Raw genomic sequence first — 20,706 nt, forward strand, 5'->3', positions numbered from 1 at the left:
CTCTTGCACATAAAAACTTTATCTTTTGCAAGCAATGTACACGTTTTAATACACACCTCTGAGCTTTTGAATCCAGTGACTCTGTAGGAAAAGAACCACTGCGTGGTATATCTTCGACATAAATGGTCAACATCCGAGGCGTTTTCCTTATGACCTTGTTGCATGCTTCGCGCATACTGTGTCAGCACTCATTTTGTGCAATTTCCTTTAGGTAACATAGGAGCGCACACTTTTCAGGAATTGCACAGCTCGGGAGCCAGTTCGTGCACAACCTGGGTGGATTCGGCAAGCACGCCTAGTACGCCGCGAAGTGGCGACTTCTCACAGATGCGTTGCACTAGGCTCTGGAAGAGGCTCTGGGAGGCAGCTGGGCACGATTCCTGCTTTGGTTGCCATGTCGTAGAACACTGACTTGCGGTCGCTGAGGAGCTGGTCCAACCTTCCATATTCGACGACGGTGCCTTCGCTCAGGACGAGTATCCTAGTCAAGAAAAGAAGAAAAAAAAAGCTAGTATGAAAGAGAACACTTGTTCAGAAAATGAGCACCGCCTGCTTCACTATGCCTTGACGTACACCCGTGAGCAAAAGTATACGGACCACGGGAGCGCGTGCCAAACTGCATCGACGCGCCGTCTACCGACGCGGTGCCTGCTGTCGAGAGGGCCGCTAGATCAGCGGTGCGCATGCGCGTCCCATCATATCTGCTCGCCTGACAGGTAGCTTTGCCTGACGTGGTTATGGTGCTCGTAGACTGAACGTCCACTGGGCGTCGTTTTCTCTGCTCCGTCGCATGTGGGCCATTGTTTTACGCAGCGGCTGCGGCTGGGATGGCACGCGCGTCTGCCACGCTTCGCTTTCATTCTGTCTCAGGGCGGGTATCGCGCGCCGCACTGCCTTCTCTGACGCCTTTAGATGACTTGCGCAAAATGGCTTTCTGAGGCGTTGTATCACATCGAACTATTCCAATGTTTGCTGCCGCAGGTTCTCGCGCATGTGTCAGCGTTGCCGCAGCTGTCTGTAGTGACACCCTCGCGTTCATTTCTTCTTCAAGCCTTGTTGAAGGGCTTGAAGAAATAAAGGCAGTACGGTGCCACTAATTCCTCCTTTCAGCATCCTGCTGCTCGCGGAGCATAGTAGCGCCTGCAACTCAGTTCTACTTCTTAACGCGACGGCGGACACCGATTGCAAAACCTTGCTTCTACCTGCGGCAGCAAACATTGGAACAGTTCGAGATAATACAACGCCGCAGAAAGCATTTTGCGCGAGTCATCTAGAGGCGTCAGAGAAGGCAGTGCGGCGCGTGATAACCCCCCCCCCCCCCCTCCCGAGAAAGAATGAAAGCGAAGCGCGGCGGACGCGCGTGCCATCCCAGCCGCAGCCGCTGCGTGAAACAACGGCCCAGATGCGACGGAGCAGAGAAAACGACGCCCAGTGAACGTTCAGTCTACAAGCACCACAATCACGTCAGGCAAAGCTACATGTCAGGCCAGCAGATATGATGGGACGCGCATGCGCACCGCTGCTCTAGCGGCCCTCTCGACAGCAGGCACCGCGTCGGTAGACGGCGCGTCGATGCAGTTTGGCACGCGCTCCCGTGGTCCGTATACTTTTGCTCACGGGTGTACGTAAAAAGACATTGGATCATCCCCGTGTACGCCTCACATTTGAAGTTTACAGTGGCATTTAGGCAAATTTCGTGTGGGGACGACCTTATTCGAGCAATATTGGGTTGCGCTTGTATAAATAAATAGTAGGCGTCTGCGAATAATCAAATTTCTGAATCGAATGCGAAAAAATATGCAGATTCTGCGCACTGCGAGAATCGGTGTAAGTGAGATTTTCATGAACCAGCTAGACAAAAATGGCTCAATATGACAAGACGCGCGTCGTAGACCTTGGAGACCAACGTGACTCTCAGTAGCCATTGTGGGCGCCGCAGTAGAAACTAATTGCATTAAAAAGGCGTTAAATCACGCGGCAGAACGTGCTCGGCGTCGCAGAAGCGCGGCACGGCGCCACAGTACGACGAGATAATTTCAGTGACGTGTGCCTCCTTTCACAGCCAGCTAAAAGATGCGCCGCCTGGCTTTTGTAATTGTTGCCCTCTCTCCTGTACAGACCACCATCAGGTAGTGCAACCCGCTTTTTACTTTCTTTGAAAAGCTTTTAAGTTATGCAGCAGAAGAAAAAAATGAATCTTGTTTTAGGAGGTGACGTCAATATAAACATGCTTTTATCTTCCCAGCTGCAAAAGCATTTCCAGACATTAATTAAACTTGCGGCATTTCAAATATAACACTTACAGTGACATGCGTGACTGTTCAAGGCGCCTGCTTGTTAGATGCGTTCATATCAAACATAAATAGAGTCACTAGAGGCGCACGTTGTGTACAGTGATGTTAGGGACCACCATCGGTGCGGAATATATATAAATCCCGCACCGGTGGAGGGGGCAGCACGCAAATCCTCCCTCTTCTGCTTTGACTCAGCAATTTGCTGAGATAAACAAAGCCAATCTCACAGGAAAGGTTGATGACCTATCATCCTCAATACAAACTGTAACCAGCATTGAAGTATCTGTCCAACACATATTTGACACGCATGTTCAGCTGCTACAAACGTCAGGTAGGCGTTAAAGAAAGGTTCATGATATTCTCAAGAGGGTTGGTGAAATAGAAACAAATGAACCAGAACCCATTGGAAAGTTGAAGCTTGAACTGAATGATATGAAGCGATACAGTGGCTGCAAGAGCATGGAAATTCACGGACTATCGCTCTAATAACCTTGCCAATCAGCTCAATTTACTATGCCTCACAGAAAGCGATATTGAAGGTCTACGTCGTCTGCGCGCTCGTGCAAACATGGTGCTGGCTGTACTAATCAGACTTGCGAAAAGATCGACAAAAACTACTTGCGTGGCTAAGCACGCAGGCTTCAAGGATGATGTCTAATTTGTTGACAACTTGAGTGCTTTAAACAAAAAGCTGCTGTGGCTTGCGAAATCTTCAACTAAAGACAAAAGATATCAATTTGTCTGCACAAAGGAAAGGAAGGTCAACGTTCGAAAAGAAGCAGGTGCAAATGCCATCAGGATTTGGTATGAAGACTTGAAAGAGCAAGTGTAGTCTGGCCTCGCATACATGTTTCATGCGAGGATCATCATCATCATCATCATCATCATCATCATTTATTTTTCCTTAAGGACCGCTCTCGGGGTATTACATAAGGGCGGGTTACAGAAGATAAGGATAGAAACAAAGATATCGTTACAATTTCTTACAAAACTGAGCCTGTGGATTCGTATTAAAACAAAAAAAACAAAGAAAAGCCAAGAGGCACACTGAATAGAATGCAAAAGCAAATCAGCAGAACAGTCACAATGTGAGACGGCAATCGCAAAAGAATGAAGGCACAGTACGGTCATTAAAATGTTAGCGTTTGAGGTGATCAGTAAGCAGCTGCTTGAAGATAATGGGGTTACGCTCATTGACAACTCTAACTGGTAAATTGTTCCACTCTATAATGGCGCTCGGCAAAAACGATTGATTAAAGGAAAATGTCGAACCATGCAAGCGCTGGATGCTGCCAGAGTTAAAAAGGCGACGAGATGTACGGGTTGGTGGAATTAGAAGCCTTCCATGCAGTTCGGAGAAGTTATAATAAAGTCGCTGGAAAATGCACAGTTTCGCAATTTTCTGACGCAACACCAACGGTTCGAGTCTTAGAGATGAGTTAATCGCACTGACACTTTCTTCACGGCTGTACCTGAAAGTGATGAATCTAGCGGCACGATTTTGTATTGATTATAATGTATTATTTAGTAAGCTTGGAGCGGGCTCCAAATAGCTGAGGCGTATTCAAGTTTACTTCGAATAAAAGTTTCATAAGCTAGTTTTCTTGTGGATAAGGGGCACAGCGCAAGGGTACGTCTGACGTAGCCAAGTGATTTATTGGTGTCCGTAGCCAAATTTGTTAAATGGTCGGACTAGGTCAACTTGCTTTTAATAGTGATACCGAGATAACTATATGATTGAACGGTGGATAGGGCTGTCGAGTTTAAGAGTACGGGTGATCCTTGTTAGAGTGTTTACGCGATACATGCATAACTTTACATTTGGAGATGTTAAGTTTCATTAAAGAGTTGGAACACCAGGTTTCTAATGAATGTAAGTCTTTTTGGAGCATTGCATGGTCGGTTGGGCCTGTAATGCGACGGTAGATTACGCAGTCATCTGCAACAAGTCGGATATTGGATGATATGCCGTTGGGAAGGTCATTTATGAAGATGATCCTACCTTATGGCCTACACTGTCTTATTGCGACACTACCATATTTAACCACTTACTTAGAAATGCTACCTACTTCTTAGATAAATATTTATCTATCATTTAAATGCTCAGAGCTTAAAAAATAGAATCGAACATATTGAAGGCAAAATGAAATCATTAGTGCACAAATTTGACCTCTTAGCATTTATGGAAACTTGGTTAAGTTGTCATGCAGATGTCATGCCATTCGCAGGGTATGAAAACGTATCACAGTTGAGGGTAAACAAACGCGGAGGGAGTATCCCTATTCATTAAGAACCGCTCACATTTGGGCATACTGAACAAATATTCCCTTGCGACTGACCATCTTGAAGCTGTTACCATCCTGTACTGTAATATAGCTATAATTGTGTTGTGCCGTCCCCCTCACAGCGATGTGTCTGCGTTCTTTAGTTTAAAAAATTAAATTATGAGGTTTTACGTGCCAAAACCATTTTCTGATTATGAGGCACGCCGTAGTGAAGGACTCCGGAAATTTTGACCACCTGGGGTTCTTTAACGTGCACCTAAATCTAAGTACGCGGGTGTTTTCGCATTTCGCCCCCATCGAAATGTGGCCGCCGTGGCCGGGATTCGATCCCGCCACCTCGTGCTCAGCAGCCTAATACCATAGCCACTGAGCAACCACGACGGGTGTTCTTTAGTTTGTTGAGCTTTTTTTTATTTACTAGCAATTTATGCGACTGGCTGACTTTATCGCACCATTCGTGCTATCTACAGTTTAGAAAAACAAGGTGTGTACCTGCTTTCCATATTTTCGATTTGTTTTACAAGACGTAGGAAGAGAGAAGCAAAGAAATCTAGGGATGTTGACGGCTCACGCCTTATCGCCTTACCGTTAACACTGAACCAACGTCGAGTGTTAATCCCGCAGTAGCATCATTCAATTTGATCCGTGTAGATAATATATATGAATTTCGTTTGTTACAAATAACATACTTTTCTTCCACAGGTATGATTAATTTCCTGACACAACTTGCTTCCCTAGAATATCGTACACCAATAGTAAACACTCGTTGTACTGACACTTGGTCCTTACCACAGTTTAGAAACGATTACAAACTGCAATCCTTGGCTCACAATCTGCCGTTTTTTCTCGATAAACATACAGATACTGCTGGATTTATTCAAAAACAACTGCGAACATACTTTGTGCACATGTAATCCGTATTTCTTTCATATGTCGTTTAAGAAAACTCCTTTGTTATTGCTCTACTTTTTTCCCCCTTTCAGTTCATTATTGATACATTCTGTTAGCTTAATTCTGTTGTGTAGCTCTCATGCATACGCTGTATAATTTCTTTTCTATTCCTTTCTTTTTCTTTTTATTGATGACTACTGCTCTATTGCTATTGTTATTTCGTTTTGTCCACTGCTGCCATGTAATGGTTTCCTGGGCCTTCGTCAAGCTGTTCGTACAGCCTGATGTGACCAGGTGACCATCCAGATATTGCTGGAGAATAAAATATGATTTGATTTGAAGTAGTTTCTTAGCATACTATCATATGTTACAACCAGCATAAAGAAAGTGTTAGGAGACCCATGCTAGGCAGTCGAAGAAATGTCGCGACTGAACGAGTCCAGGCCTACCTGTCGTAGTCGAGCACAGTGTGCAGCCGGTGAGCCACGGTGAGGAGCGTGAAGCTGGCGAAGCTGTCCCGCAGCGCCGCCTGAATCAGGCGGTCCGTGTCGCCGTCCATGTGCGAGGTAGCCTCGTCCAGCACCAAGATCTTCGGTCGTCGCAGCAGGGCGCGTGCCAAGCACACCAGCTGCCGCTGCCCGGCGCTGGTGGGTCGGCAAAGGAACCAATATGTCATCTGGCGTGGACGGCAGTGTGTCGCATGCTTGTTTTCTGGAAGCGCCTCCAGACATTATCTATTCCGTGGAGCAGGAGAGATCTTTTGTTTTCTTAAGTGTAATCATTCAACGGAGCAGGAGAAATGTTTTTCTTAAGTGTGATCAATCTGATTAGGATGAGTGAAAAGATGAACAGAAGACCTTTCATATTGAATGTGAAGCAACCCGCTTGCAGTACAGCAGCAGCTTCTAACGCGCATTGGATGCGAAATTACGACTCTTCCGAATCAGCACATTAGGCACATGACACTCGGGAAACACCCAATCTCTAGCGATTCAATTGTTTACGGTGGGACTCTTCATCACCTCAGATTGCCGCCACCGTCTCCGGTCTCGAGCAGCAGCTTGAGCGGCTGTCTGGACACAAATTCAGCGAGGTTGGCCTGCCGTAACACCTGCCACAACTCCTCGTCCGAGTGCTTCTGCGTGGGGTCCAAGTTGGCACGGAGCGTGCCCCGCACGAGGTTCGGATCCTGAGCAACGTCACAGGAAGAACATAAGTTGTTTTCAGAATTCAACAACACAAAAGCAGTCGTATTATTCCTTCGCATGGAAGGGGCCTGTGTCTGCTACCTCCTGTATTTTTCTTTGTCTAGACGATGATGTCATATTGTAGAGGGATTAACAAGTGTGAGCTGTGCTACGAGCTGACTTAGCCGAGCCGAAAGACACCACTGCCTGTAATGCGCTCAGCATGCTTTCAGCGTTTCACCCAGTTTGGCTTATGTATCGAACGTCTTTCACACACCAAGTGACCGAGAGAGAGAGAAGAGAAGAAGGAAAGGCAGGGAGGTTAACCAGACTGAGTCCAGTTTGCTACCCTACACGTGGAGAGGGGAATGGGGAGTGAAAGAGAGAGAGAGAACTTAGGTGTAGGATGTCTATAGTCGGGCACTCAAGTCTGTTGCCTTCAGGTAGTGAAAAAGCGCTCGAACTTCTTCCTGCGCTAATGAACTGTGAGGCCAGGCTCCCAAGATCTTCGCTTCCGTAAATGGCCTGTCATCCAGTCTATTCAAGGCACACTGGAGAACCCAGTGACTGAAGTAGTCTACCAGCTTGGGCAACTAGGTATGTGGCGGTTGCTGTTTTGCCGAGCCGACAACATGTGGCACAGAGTATGCGCCCGAATGGACGAATCGCTGCTTGCTGCTGCCTGGTCTAGCAGACAACGCCAGTGAGTATGTGCCCGAACAGGTGACCTCGGCACGGCGTATGTGTTGGCCAGTCGTATAGAATGGATGCGTAAGAGTAGCACAAAGGAATCCAGGGAAAACAAGGGAACGGAGGAAGATGGAGATTCAAGACCACGAGCAAAACGATAACAAGGTAAAAGCGGGTGTCAATATTTGGGCAAGTGGACTTGTCTTTTACACTCTGTTGCAGAGAGGCCATAGTTCACTGGCCTCCAGCGGAGAAGATGATCACCTTCAACCCCTCTCTTCCCCCGCCGCCGTCGTCCAGGCCCCTTCCACGAAAAAAGAAACCTACAGTGACACACTTTACTCACCAAGGGGGATGTAACTTTGAATATACCCCTCCGCATCGAACGCGTCCGTCATGTGGACAGCCATTGCGACGAAGCTGCAACCAGAATACTAGGTAGTTACCACGGCCTTTCATTTAGGGCGCAATGATAGCAACAAGGTCTACTCTATCGTAGCACCATTCATCAATATGGTTGACAGCGCGATTGCCACTTCGCGTGTCTGCTTATTCGCCCATATGTTTTCGCAATTGACGGATAACACGGCGATATGCAGCAGGCTACACAAGAAAGCTATCGTGGACTTCGACAAGCATTTTCGACCGTCGATGGAATGTTTTTTTCTGCGAAATGATTCACAGCACTCATGTTCTCAAACGACTCCAGAAGTAGTTTGATAGGGAGGAGATATTCGAAGCTTCTCGTGCAAAAAATAATTAGTGATAGGTGTGTAAGGAGCTCGTCACTGGCTCTAACAAGCCCAATGGAGTATATTTCCCCAGAGTGCATTTTGTGTAATGACATGTTCTGAAGCGACATCAAGGAAAGGGGGAAAGAAAGAACGCTGCCTTCACTGCCCCAGGGCTTAACGGATCCCATAAATTCTCTGTTTAAGCGTAGTAACGAATCTGTTGAAACATGGCGTCATGTCCTCTGTGCTTCTTGTCCTGCGCCCATTTAGCGCTAGTTAAATATGTGTCTCTTTTTTCTCCTCGTTTCATTTAGCGATGTGCCGGAGCAGTGACAAATGTCGGCAGCATGAATAAAATAAAAGTGGCTTAGTGATGACGCTTGTCGATGCACTAGATTAAAAACAGAACAGCTGACCTGCTCCTGTACACCACAAAACCGTTGTGGTACTACTGTTGAATATCATCTCCACTTAGGCGCAAGTGGCAAAAAAAGTCACTTCTGCAAGGCTTCCTTCCTTTTTTATATATAGCAGCGCATGAAGCAAACATGGCCTGTTTCCCATTTGACGCGTTCTTCATCTGACACATGTAGTACCTGCGGGATGACGGTGATGGCCGTGCGCAACCTTGGCAGCGGCACGGAGGCGATGTCGACGCCATCGATCAGTATCCGCCCATTGGTGCTCTTGAGCACTCGCAGCAGGGCGAGCACCAGGGACGACTTGCCTGCACCAGTGCGACCTACGATGCCGACCTAGTAAGAAAAGCGATGTCCAGCTTGTGTTAGATTTTCTCGAGAGAAACGCCAGAACGTAAACAACGTTTTTCGCCCACAAGTCACACGTAATTAATTCCAAGTGGAGGTGAAGACTTCGATAACTTTTGAATCCTTAACTAGAGGTATGCGATCCAACGATAAACATTGCAAATAATTAATCATTGTTTTAACCGCTATAAACATTTATCGCGAATGATCAAGTAAAATTACGCAAGCGAAATCTGGAAAGCGTCGTTTCCGACGCCTCTAACTTGCGCCAGCATGAAAACTACATCGGAAGCTAGAATTTTCGGACATAGACTGTACCTGCAGGACCCGCCATGGTTGCTCAGTGGCTATGGTGTTAGCCTGCTGAGCATGAGGTCGCGGGATCGAATCCCGGATACGGCGGCCGCATTTCGATGCAGGCGAAATGCGAAAACTCCCGTGTACTTAGATTTAGGTGCACGTTAAAGAACACCCGGTGGTCGGAATTTCCGGAGTCCCCCACTACGGCGTGCCTCATAATCAGAAGGGGGTATTCGCACGTAAAACCCCATATTTAATTTTTTACCTGCAGGTCTCCAAGGAGAAAAGCCACCGACGCATGCTTCATTTCTAGCCGAAGGAGCAACACTCCTGGCAGTTGTGTAGCTTCTAGAACGTGGGTCTTGAACAGAAGGCTAACAAAAGTTATTTTTTTGGGCGAACCTGTGCCCACAAAACAGGCTACACTTATAGCACAACGAAAGCGGCGAACACAGTCGGCGATCGTCGAAAATCTGATCAGCGGGTAAAGCGCGTCGGCTTTTATACGGAATTGTCGAATGTTCCAGACTAATCGTTGGGACCCGCGTGCCTTCCACAAAGTTCTACACCATTCGCGTCAGACGAATAACTCAGATAACACAAGGTTCGGCGACAACAGACTGCGGATAGAAGCATCGATAACTTTCCAGAAACTTCGGATACATGCAAGCGCGTCCCGCGCTGTGCGATAAGATTTGTTAGGCGGCGAAACATGGCCCGATAAATATAAGTACACGTGTCAATACCCCCCTCTTAAATAGCATCGTCCCGATGCTACAAATATAAGAGAGCGAAACACAAAAGCACACTTATTAAACATAAGTAACAAAAACACGAAAAGAAATCAAGTCCAAAGGTCAGTTACGCGAAGTCCCAAAGTTCGCCAACGCTGGTGGTACGGCTTGAGTCGCACAACGTGGACAATTTCAGGTCGTGAGCGGCGCCGCTGTGACAGCGAAATGCCGTCTGGCACGACCTCATAGTCCAGTGCGCCAATACGTCGGATGATCTTGTACGGTCCGAAATAGCGACGCAAGAGCTTCTCGCTCAGTCCTCGTCGGCGTATAGGGGTCCAAACCCAAACACGGTCACCGGGCTGGTACTCGACAAAGCGTCGTCGGAGGTTGTAGTGTCGGCTGCCGGTCCTCTGCTGGTTCTTCCGCAGGCGGGCGAGCTGTCGGGCTTCTTCGGCGCGCTGGAGATTGCTAGCGACGTCAAGATTTTCCTCGTCAGTGACGTGCGGCAGCATGGCGTCGAGCGTCGTCATCGGATTCCTGCCGTAAACCAGCTTAAACGGCGTGATCAGAGTTGTTTGTTGCACCGCCTTGTTGTAAGCGAATGTTACGTACGGCAGGACGGCATCCCAGGTCTTGTGTGCGACGTCGACGTACATTGCTAGCATGTCGGCGAGGGTTTTGTTCAGGCGCTCCGTGAGACCATTCGTCTGTGGATGGTAGGCAGTTGTCCTCCTGTGACTTGTCTGGCTGTATTGCAGAATGGCTTGGGTGAGCTCTGCTGTAAAAGCTGTTCCTCTGTCGGTGATGAGGACTTCTGGGGCACCATGTCGCAGCAGGATGTGCTCGACGAAAAATTTCGCCACTTCGGCTGCGCTGCCTTTTGGTAGAGCTTTAGTTTCAGCGAAGCGGGTGAGGTAGTCCGTCGCCACGACGATCCACTTATTCCCGGATGTTGACGTTAGAAACGGCCCCAACAAATCCATCCCAATCTGCTGGAATGGTCGACGAAGAGGTTCGATCGGCTGTAGTAATCCTGCTGGCCTTGTCGGTGGTGTCTTGCGCCGCTGACAGTCTCGGCATGTCTTGACGTAACGGGCGACGTCGGCGGTGAGACCCGGCAAGTAATACCTTTCCTGTGTCCTCGACAGCGTCCGGGAGAATCCGAGGTGCCCAGCGGTTGCGTCGTCGTGTAGGGCGTGCAGTACTTCTGGACGCAGCGCTGACGGTATAACAAGAAGGTAGCTGGCGCGGACTGGTGAGAAGTTCTTCACGAGCAGGTTGTTTTGTAACGTGAACAAAGACAACCTGCGCTTAAATGCCCTAGGGACAACGTCGGTGTTACCCTCCAAGTACTCGACGAGGCCTTTTAACTCCGGGTCTGCTCGCTGCTGTTTAGTGAAGTCTTCCGCGCTTATTATTCCAAGGAAGGCGTCGTTGTCCTCGTCGTCTTGCGGCGGGGGATCGATGGGGGCACGTGATAAGCAGTCAGCGTCGGAGTGTTTTTTTCCGGACTTGTATATTACCGTGACGTCATATTCTTGTAGTCTGAGGCTCCACCGGGCCAGTCGTCCTGAAGGGTCCTTTAAGTTAGCTAGCCAACACAACGCGTGATGGTCGCTGACGACTTTGAATGGCCTGCCATAGAGGTAAGGGTGGAGTTTTGCTGTAGCCCAAACGATGGCGAGGCATTCCTTTTCAGTCGTAGAATAATTGCCTTCCGCTTTTGACAGCGACCGACTAGCATATCACCCGTTCAAGTCCGTCTTTCCTCTGGACTAGGACGGCACCGAGGCGTAGGCTACTGGCGTCAGTGTGGATTTCAGTATCGGCGCCCTCGTCGAAGTGTGCAAGTACCGGCGGCGACTGCATGCGTCGTTTGAGTTCTTGAAATGCGTCGGCCTGCGGCATTTCCCACTTGAACTCGACATCACATTTCGTTAGATGTGTTAGCGGCTCCACGATGCGTGAAAAGTCCTTGACAAAGCGCCTATAGTAGGCACACATGCCAAGGAATCTGCGCACTGCCTTCTTGTCGATTGGCTGCCGGAACTTTGCGATGGCAGCTGTCTTCTGCGGGTCGGGGCGTACTCCAGATTTGCTGATGACGTGGCCTAGGAATAGAAGCTCATCGTAAGCGAAGCGACACTTTTCCGGCTTCAGAGTGAGCCCTGATGACTTGATGGCCTCTGATACTGTCGCAAGCCGCTTAAGGTGATCGTCGAAATTTCCGGCGAAGACGACGACGTCATCCAAGTAAACAAGACAGGTCTGCCACTTCCATCCTGCTAAAACCGTGGCCATCACGCGCTGGAACGTTGCAGGCGCCGAGCACAGTCCAAATGACATAACCTTGAACTCGTAGAGGTCGTCTGGGGTGACGAAGGCCGTCTTTTCGCGATCTCTTTCGTCGACTTCTATTTGCCAATAGCCAGACTTGAGGTCCATTGACGAGAAGTATTTAGCGTTGCAGAGCCGATCGAGTGCGTCGTCTATCCGTGGGAGGGGTATACGTCCTTCTTCGTGATTTTGTTCAGACGACGATAATCGACGCAGAAACGCAGGGTTCCGTCCTTTTCTTTCACCAAGACTACAGGAGATGCCCACGGGATTTTGGACGGCTGGATGATGTCGTCGCGCAGCATTTCGTCAACTTGGTGCCTTATAGCTTCACGTTCTCACGTCGAAACTCCGTATGGGCTCTGGCGGAGAGGTCGAGCGCCCTCTTCGGTTATTGTGCGATGCTTTGCGACTGGGGTTCGTCGAATCCTTGATGACGTCGAAAAGCACTCTTTGTATCGTCGAAGTAGACTTCTGAGCTGTTGTTGCTTAATCGTGGGGAGACTTGGATTTATGTCGAAGTCTGGCTCGGGAACTGCGGTCATCGGGGTAGATGCGGCAGAATCCGAGAGGACAAACGCCTTGCTGTTTTCCAGAATTTCCTCGATGTATGCGATCGTCGTGCCCTTTTTGATGTGCTTGAACTCCTGGCTGAAGTTTGTCAGCAACACTTTCGTGTGTCCTCCGTGCAGTCGAGCGATCCCTCTTGCGACACAAATTTCACGGTCTAGCAGTAGACGTTGGTTGCCTTCGATAACGCCTTCTATGTCAGCGGGTGTTTTGGTGCCGACCGAAATAAAGATGCTGGAGCGAGGCGGGATGCTCACTTGATGTTCGAGCACACTCAAGGCGTGGTGACTACGAGGGCTCTCCGGCGGTATCGCATGATCTTCCGACAGCGTTATTGGCTTCGACTTCAGGTCGATGACTGCGCCGTGTTGGTTGAGGAAGTCCATGCCGAGAATGACATCTCGTGAACACTGTTGGAGGATAACGAAGGTGACAAGGTAAGTCCGGTCGTGGATGGTAATTTTTGCCGTGCACATTCCTGTCGGCGTAATCAGGTGTCCTCCAGCGGTACGAATTTGAGGGCCTTCCCATGCAGTCTTAACCTTCTTCAACTGGAGGGCGGTGTGTCCACTCATTACTGAGTAATCGGCGCCTGCGTCGACTAAAGCGGTGACTGCGTGGCCGTCTAGAAGCACGTCGAAGTCAGTGGTTCTTTGTCTTGCGTTGCAGTTGGGTCTTGGCGTCGGATCACGGCTGCGTCGTGTTGAACTGAAGCTGGTACGTCGCGTCGTCAAGTCGTCTTTCGTCGGTGTAGTCTTGGCTTCGTGACTTCCTCGGGACGGCGGCGTGTCGTTATTATGTCGTCGAGATGGTTTCTTCGGCGTCTTCGTCGGCGGCGGAGGATCTTCGTCAGTTCGACGAACAGCAACCGCACCTCCATCGGTTGCTGCTTTTAGTTTTCCGGATTTGGGCACGCTGACCGGCCCCAGGCTGGGCCAGTGTATGGTCGGCGCTGCGGCGAGAGGTAGCGGCCTGGTGATGGCGAACGCGACGGTCGTCGAGAGCTCCTCTGAGTAGCGGCGAGGTAGTCGGCGATGTCACGAGGGCGTTCACCTTCCCGAGGGCGCGGTGCATCGACGGCGAACCCTCGCAATCCCAGGTTGCGGTATGGGCATCGGCGGTATACATGGCCGGCTTCGCCGCAGTGGTAGCAGAGCGGGCGGTGGTCGGGGGCTCGCCAAATGTCCGTCTTTCTCGCGTAGGTGCGCTGGGCGACGGGTGGGCGCGCTGGCGGCGGCGGACGACGGAATTGCGTCGTTGCAGGGCCCTGGCGTGGTCGCGCAGGGGGACCTTGACGGCGTGCGACGGCGGCGTAGGTCATCGCTTCTGGCTGGGGCTGCGGTTTTTTCTTCACCGTCACTACCCACACCTCCACCAGATGTCACGTGGTAGTGACGGTGAAGAAAAGCAGCAATACGGTGGAATATAAAACTAGCTTTTATTGGGCGAACCTGTGCCCACAAAAACAGGCTACACTTATAGCACAACGATAGCGGCGAACACGGTCGGCGATCGTCGGAAATCTGATCAGCGAGTCAAGCGCGTCGGCTTTTATACAGCAGTCGTCGAATGTTCCAGACTAATCGTTCGGTCCCGCGTACCTTCCACAAAGTTCTACACCATTCGCGTCACGCGATGAAATCAGATAACACAACGTTCGGCGACAACAGATAGCCGGGTAGAAGTATCGATAACTTTCCAGAAACTTCGCATACATGCAGGCGCGTTACTTTTGTTAGGTGGCGAAACGTGGTCGCCCGATAAAGATAAGTACACGTGTCAATATATGTATATATATATATATATATATATATATATATATATATATATATATATATATATATATATATATATTACTGGACACAACAATCAAACCCCGGCCCTCAGTCCCCAGCAGCTGCGAAGCAACTGACCAAGGCGGCGGTCAGACCCGCGACGCTGCAGAGAATCCTAAGAATCCCTGGCTCCGGACAGGCCGCCATTGGAATATGAACCTGGCAACGTTTAACACTAGAACGTTATCTAGTGAGGCGAGTCTAGCAGTGCTATTGGAGGAATTAGAGGGCAGTAAATGGGATATAATAGGGGTCAGTGAAGTTAGGAGGTCAAAAGAAGCATATACAGTGCTAAAAAGCGGGCACGTCGTGTGCTACCGGGGCTTAGCGGACACACGAGAACTAGGAGTCGGATTCCTGATTAATAAGAACATAGCTGGTAACATACAGGAATTCTATAGCATTAACGAGAGGGTGGCAGGTCTTGTTGTGAAATTTAATAAGATGTACAAAATGAAGGTTGTACAAGTCTACGCCCCTACATCCAGTCATGATGACCAGGAAGTCGAAAGCTTCTATGAAGACGTGGAATCGGCGATGGGTAAAGTCAAAACGAGATACAGCGTACTGATGGGCGACTTCAATGCCAAGGTAGGCAAGAAGCAGGCTGGAGACAAGGCAGTGGCAATATGGCATAGGCACTAGAAATAGCAGGGGAGAGTTACTAGTAGAGTTTCCGAAACAGAATAATATGCGGATAATGAATACCTTCTTCCGCAAGCGAGATAGCCGAAAGTGGACGTGGAGGAGCCCGAACGGCGAGACTAGAAATGAAATGGACCTCATACTCTGCATTAACCCTGGCATCATAAAAGATGTGGACGTGCTCAGCAAGGTGTGCTGCAGTGACCATAGGATGGTAAGAACTCGAATTAGCCTAGACCTGAGGAGGGAACGGAAGCAACTGGTACATAAGAAGTCGATCAATGAGTTAGCGGTAACAGGGAAAATAGAGGAATTCCAGATCAAGGTACAAAACAGGTATTCGGCTTTAACTCAGGAAGAGGACCTTAGTGTTGAAGCAATGAACGACAATCGGGTGGGCATCATTAAGGAGTGTGCAATAGAAGTCGGTGGTAGACAGCATACCAGTAAGCTATCGCAGGAGACGAAAGATCTGATCAAGAAACGACAATGTATGAAAGCCTCTAACCCTACAGCTAGAATAGAACTGGCAGAACTTTCGAAGTTAATCAACAAGCGTAAGACAGCTGACATAAGGAAGTATAATACGGATAGAATTGAACATGCTCTGAGGAACGGAGGAAGCCTAAAAGAAGTGAAGAAGAAACTAGGAATTGGCAAGAATCAGACGTATGCGTTAAGAGACAAAGCCGGCAATATCATTACTAATATGGATGAGATAGTTCAAGTGGCTGAGGAGTTCTATAGAGACTTATACTGTACCAGTGGCACCTACGACGATAATGGAAGAGAGAATAGTCTAGAGGAATTCGAAATCCCACAGGTAACACCGGAAGAAGTAAAGAAAGCCTTGGGAACTATGCAAAGGGGGAAGGCAGCTGGGGAGGATCAGGTAACAACAGATTTGTTGAAGTATGGTGGGCAGATTGTTCTAGAGAAACTGGCCACCCTGTATACGCAATGCCTCATGACTTCGAGCGTACCAGAATCTTGGAAAAACGCTAACATAATCCTAATCCATAAGAAAGGGGACGCCAAAGACTTGAAAAAATATTGACCGATCAGTTTACTGTCGGTTGCCTACAAAGTATTTACTAAGGTAATTGCAAATAGAATGAGGAACACCTTAGACTTCCGTCAACCAAAGGACCAGGAAGGATTCCGTAAAGGCTACTCAACAATAGACCCTATTCACACGATCAATCAGGTGATAGAAAAATGTGCGGAATATAACCAACCTTTATATATAGCTTTCGTTGATTACGAGAAAGCGTTTGATTCAGTCGAAACCTCAGCAGTCATGGAGGCATTGCGGAATCAGGGTGTAGACGAGCCGTATGTAAAAATACTGAAAGATATCTATAGCGGCTCCACAGCCACCGTAGTCCTCCATAAAGAAAGCAACAAAATCCCAATAAAGAAAGGCGTCAGGCAGGGAGATACGGTCTCTCCAATGCTATTCACAGCGTGTTTACAGGAGGTATTCAGAGACCTGGATTGGGAAGAATTGGGGATAAGAGGTAATGGCGAATACCTTAGTAACTTGCGATTCGCTGATGATATTGCCTTGCTTAGTAACTCAGGGGACCAACTGCAATGCATGCTCACTGACCTGGAGAGGCAAAGCAGAAGAGTGGGTCTAAAAATTAATCTGCAGAAAAATAAAGTAATGTTTAACAGTCTCGGAAGAGAACAGCAATTTACAATAGGCAGCGAGGCACTGGAAGTTGTAAGGGAATACATCTACTTAGGGCAGGTTGTGACAGCGGATCCGGATCATGAGACAGAAATAATCAGAAGAATAAGAATGGGCTGGGGTGCGTTTGGCAGGCATTCTCAGATCATGAACAGCAGGTTGCCATTATCCCTCAAGAGAAAAGTTTATAACAGCTGTGTCTTACCAGTACTCACGTACGGGGCAGAAACCTGGAGGCTTACGAAAAGGGTTCTACTTAAATTGAGGACGACACAACGAGCTATGGAAAGAAAAATGATAGGTGTAACGTTAAGGGATAAGAAAAGAGCAGATTGGGTGAGGGAACAAACGCGAGTGAATGATGTCTTAGTTGAAATCAAGAAAAAGAAATGGGCATGGGCAGGACACGTAATGTGGAGGGAAGATAACCGATGGTCATTAAGAGTTACGGAATGGATTCCAAGGGAAGGAAAGCGTAGCAGAGGGCGGCAGAAAGTGAGGTGGGCGGATTAGATTAAGAAGTTTGCAGGGACAACATGGACACAATTAGTACATGACCGGGGTAGTTGGAGAAGTATGGGAGAGGCCTTTGCCCTGCAGTGGGCATAACCAGGCTGATGAATATATATATATATATATATATATATATATATATATATATATATATATATATATATATATATAATACCTGAACGATGTAAACTGAGGATTACCCTGGCCAAAGCAAGCGCGCAGCGCCACAGCAGAAGCAGACGTTGCCGGCGTCGGTCGTCTGCTGTATGGTACTCCTCAGAAGCATCATTGCGCTTTCGATACACACGTAACTTTCTAGGCGTCTAGAAATTATTCAAGCATCGCCTGTCGTTTCTAACTTTAAATTGTAAGCGAATAATATTCAAAACAATATATGTTATTAGTAAGCAAATATTTTTTCTAGTATCAGTGCAACTACCGTTAGAATCCAGGCAGCGGCGCCTGTGAAAACCGGCTACGTTGGCTCTATGGGAATGTCACGGGCTCGGCCTAGGCTACAGTGTACCTAGGCGAAACGCTCGCGGTCTGACCACAGAAACGCTCTGGTGAACGGTGTGGCGCGCCATTTGCTACTCCAATAGTGACGTCGTTTCTCGCAGCAGAGCGTGCGCGCACCAGCCTTTCTCCGACTTCGCAATGCAATCGCTCCGCATCGTTCGTTTTCCCGAGGAGCAAGTGGGCTACGACCAACAGCGCCAAGAGCGTGAGAGCAAGAGATCGCGCTGGCGTCACGCCAACGCCCCGGCCGAAGATTTTCGGCAGAACAAAATTTTTCCCCAAGACAGGGGGACAATTTATTGTTTATCACGTCATGAAGTACAACTTTAAATTTCGTATGCCGTATGATCTAGTGCGATGCCTTAATGGTGAGGGACTGTTGAAATTACATCAACAAAGTGATTGACGCAGAATAAAGCCTGGAAAGTATTGCTTTGTAATATTTTATCAACATTCCTTTGTATGGTATCTTCCTTGCCCTATATTATGTCATGTTTATGTATGAAAGAAAGGCAACTGGACGGTAGGAAATGCTGCCATAATAAAATGGCATTCATAAAGCTTTCACAAAGTAGTGTTAAAAGATCATTGCATGTGAAAACTTCAACAAAATCTGACTGGTAGACTTTTCTTACGCCTTAATGGCTTAAAAGAAAGGACTGTCTAAATTTACTTTTAATGCAAGCTAAACTGTTTGAGTGACACATGTTGCTAATTGTAAGTTCTAATTTATATAATTTCATTTCCTATCGCTTTGTTTCCTTTCCTGTAATTTTATTTGGCTGTATCTACAAGAACTTTCACACGAGGCCTACGAGAGAAAAATTTTGTTGGCAGGCAGTGCTCTCCTACTACGGTAAATTTCTCGGGCAATCTGGCTGCTATATGGCTGTGACCACAATCATATTCCGGATATGATTGTTTTTATAAGATGAAAGCAAGATATACCTTGGCTTTTATTCGTCACTCTTGTTAATTACACATTCTGGATCTTTTGTAATGTATTGTGCAGTAGAGTCGTACAAGTCTACGACCCTACATCCAGTCATGATGACCAGGAAGTCGAAAGCTTCTATGAAGACGTTGATTCGGCGATGGGTAAAGTGAAAACAAAATACACTCTACTGATGGGCGACTTCAATGCTAGGGTAGGCAAGAAGCAGGCTGGAGACAAGTCAGTGGGGGAATATGGCATAGGCTCTAGGAATAGCAGGGGAGAGTTATTAGTAGAGTTTGAAGAACAGAATACTATGCGGATAATAAGTACCTTCTCCCGAAAGCGGGATGGCGAAAGTGGACGTGGAGAAGCCCGAATGGCGAGGCTAGAAACGAAATAGACTTTATACTCTGCGCTAACCCTGGCATCATACAAGATGTGGAAGTGCTCAGCAAAGTGCGCTGCAGTGACCATAGGATGGTAAGAACTCGAATTAGCCTAGACTTCAGGAAGGAACGGAAGAAACTGGCACATAAGAAGCCGATCAATGAGCTAGCGGTAAGAGGCAAAATAGAAGAATTCAGGATCAAGCTATAGAACAGGTATTCGGCTTTAACTCAGGAAGAGGACCTTAGTGTTGAAGATATTGTTGCGTGTGGAAAGACACAGACAGAAGACGCTATTTACAGGCTATTTACACTGGAGCCAGGCAGCCAGGCCGACACTCACTCGCGCCAAGCGCACCGACCAACTTCGTCGTCGTTCTCGCGGCGGCTCGTTTCTTGAGTATCGCTTGATCATATCGTAATACTACCCCCCCCCCCCCCCCCCCCCAGCGGCAAGAGCACCGTCACGGTGCTGTTAAATATCCAAGGAGCGTGGAGAGTTGTAGGGCTTGAGTTGGGTGACGTGGACAATGTCACTGGTTGTCACAGCGGAGGACGTAGTGTGCGTGGCTAGAACGATTTCATAGGTTACATCGGTCACATAGCGTATCACGCGATATGGGCCTGTGTAACAAGAAAGAAGTTTTTCACATAGGCCAACTTTACGCGAAGGTGACCAAAGCAACACGAGGCTGCCGGACACAAAATGGACATTACGGGGATGGAGGTCGTAGCGTTGCTTCTACTTGTCTTGAGATACTTGCAGACGAGCGCGTGCAAGTTGGCGAGCGTGGTCAGCATGGGCGATTGCATCACGGGCATAAGCGCTAGTTGAAGCTGTGGCGGAGGGAAGCACAGTGTCCAGTGGGAGCGTTGTTTCGCAGCCATACAAGAGGTAAAACGGGGAAAAGCCAGCAGTTTCGAGACGGCAAGAGTTGTAGGCAAAGGTAATGTAAGGTAAAGCCAGGTCCCAGTCACGGTGGTCGTCGGAAACGTATTTGGATAGCATGTTTGTAAGGGTGCGGTTCAAGCGCTCAGTGAGGCCGTTCGTTTGGGGACGGTAGGAGGTGGTAAACTTACGCCGTACTGAGCAGGCACGCATGATGTCGTCGATGACTTTGGCCAAAAACGTACGGCCACTGTCTGTTAGCAATTGACGCGGAGCACCATGCATCAAAATAATATTATGTAGGAGGAAGTCCGCAACATCAGTTGCGCAACTGGTCGGAAGAGCACGGGTTACGGCGTAGCGGGTCGCGTATTCCACCGCGATTGCAACCCACTTGTTCCTTGATGTAGATTCCGGGAATGGGCCGAGAAGGTCTAAGCCGACACGATGAAAGGGCTCGGCAGGGATGTCGAGCGGCTGCAGGTAACCAGCGG

At 48.3% G+C, this 20,706-nt stretch overlaps 1 protein-coding gene across 1 annotated transcript in view; it reads right to left on the minus strand.

Moving 5' to 3' along the window:
- The window catches only part of LOC126529756 (multidrug resistance-associated protein 1-like), a 216,489-nt gene continuing 195,783 nt past the window's right edge, over positions 1-20,706 (minus strand). The window contains exons 13-16 of the mRNA XM_055069901.1: positions 8,678-8,836; positions 6,493-6,659; positions 5,920-6,114; positions 1-481 (exon numbers count right to left, since the gene is read on the minus strand). Of these exons, the coding sequence (XP_054925876.1) occupies positions 322-481; positions 5,920-6,114; positions 6,493-6,659; positions 8,678-8,836 (681 nt within the window). The 3' untranslated portion in view covers positions 1-321. The remainder of the gene's footprint in view (positions 482-5,919; positions 6,115-6,492; positions 6,660-8,677; positions 8,837-20,706) is intronic.

Source organism: Dermacentor andersoni, chromosome 9 (assembly GCF_023375885.2).
Source record: "Dermacentor andersoni chromosome 9, qqDerAnde1_hic_scaffold, whole genome shotgun sequence".
Classification (NCBI taxonomy): domain Eukaryota; kingdom Metazoa; phylum Arthropoda; class Arachnida; order Ixodida; family Ixodidae; genus Dermacentor; species Dermacentor andersoni.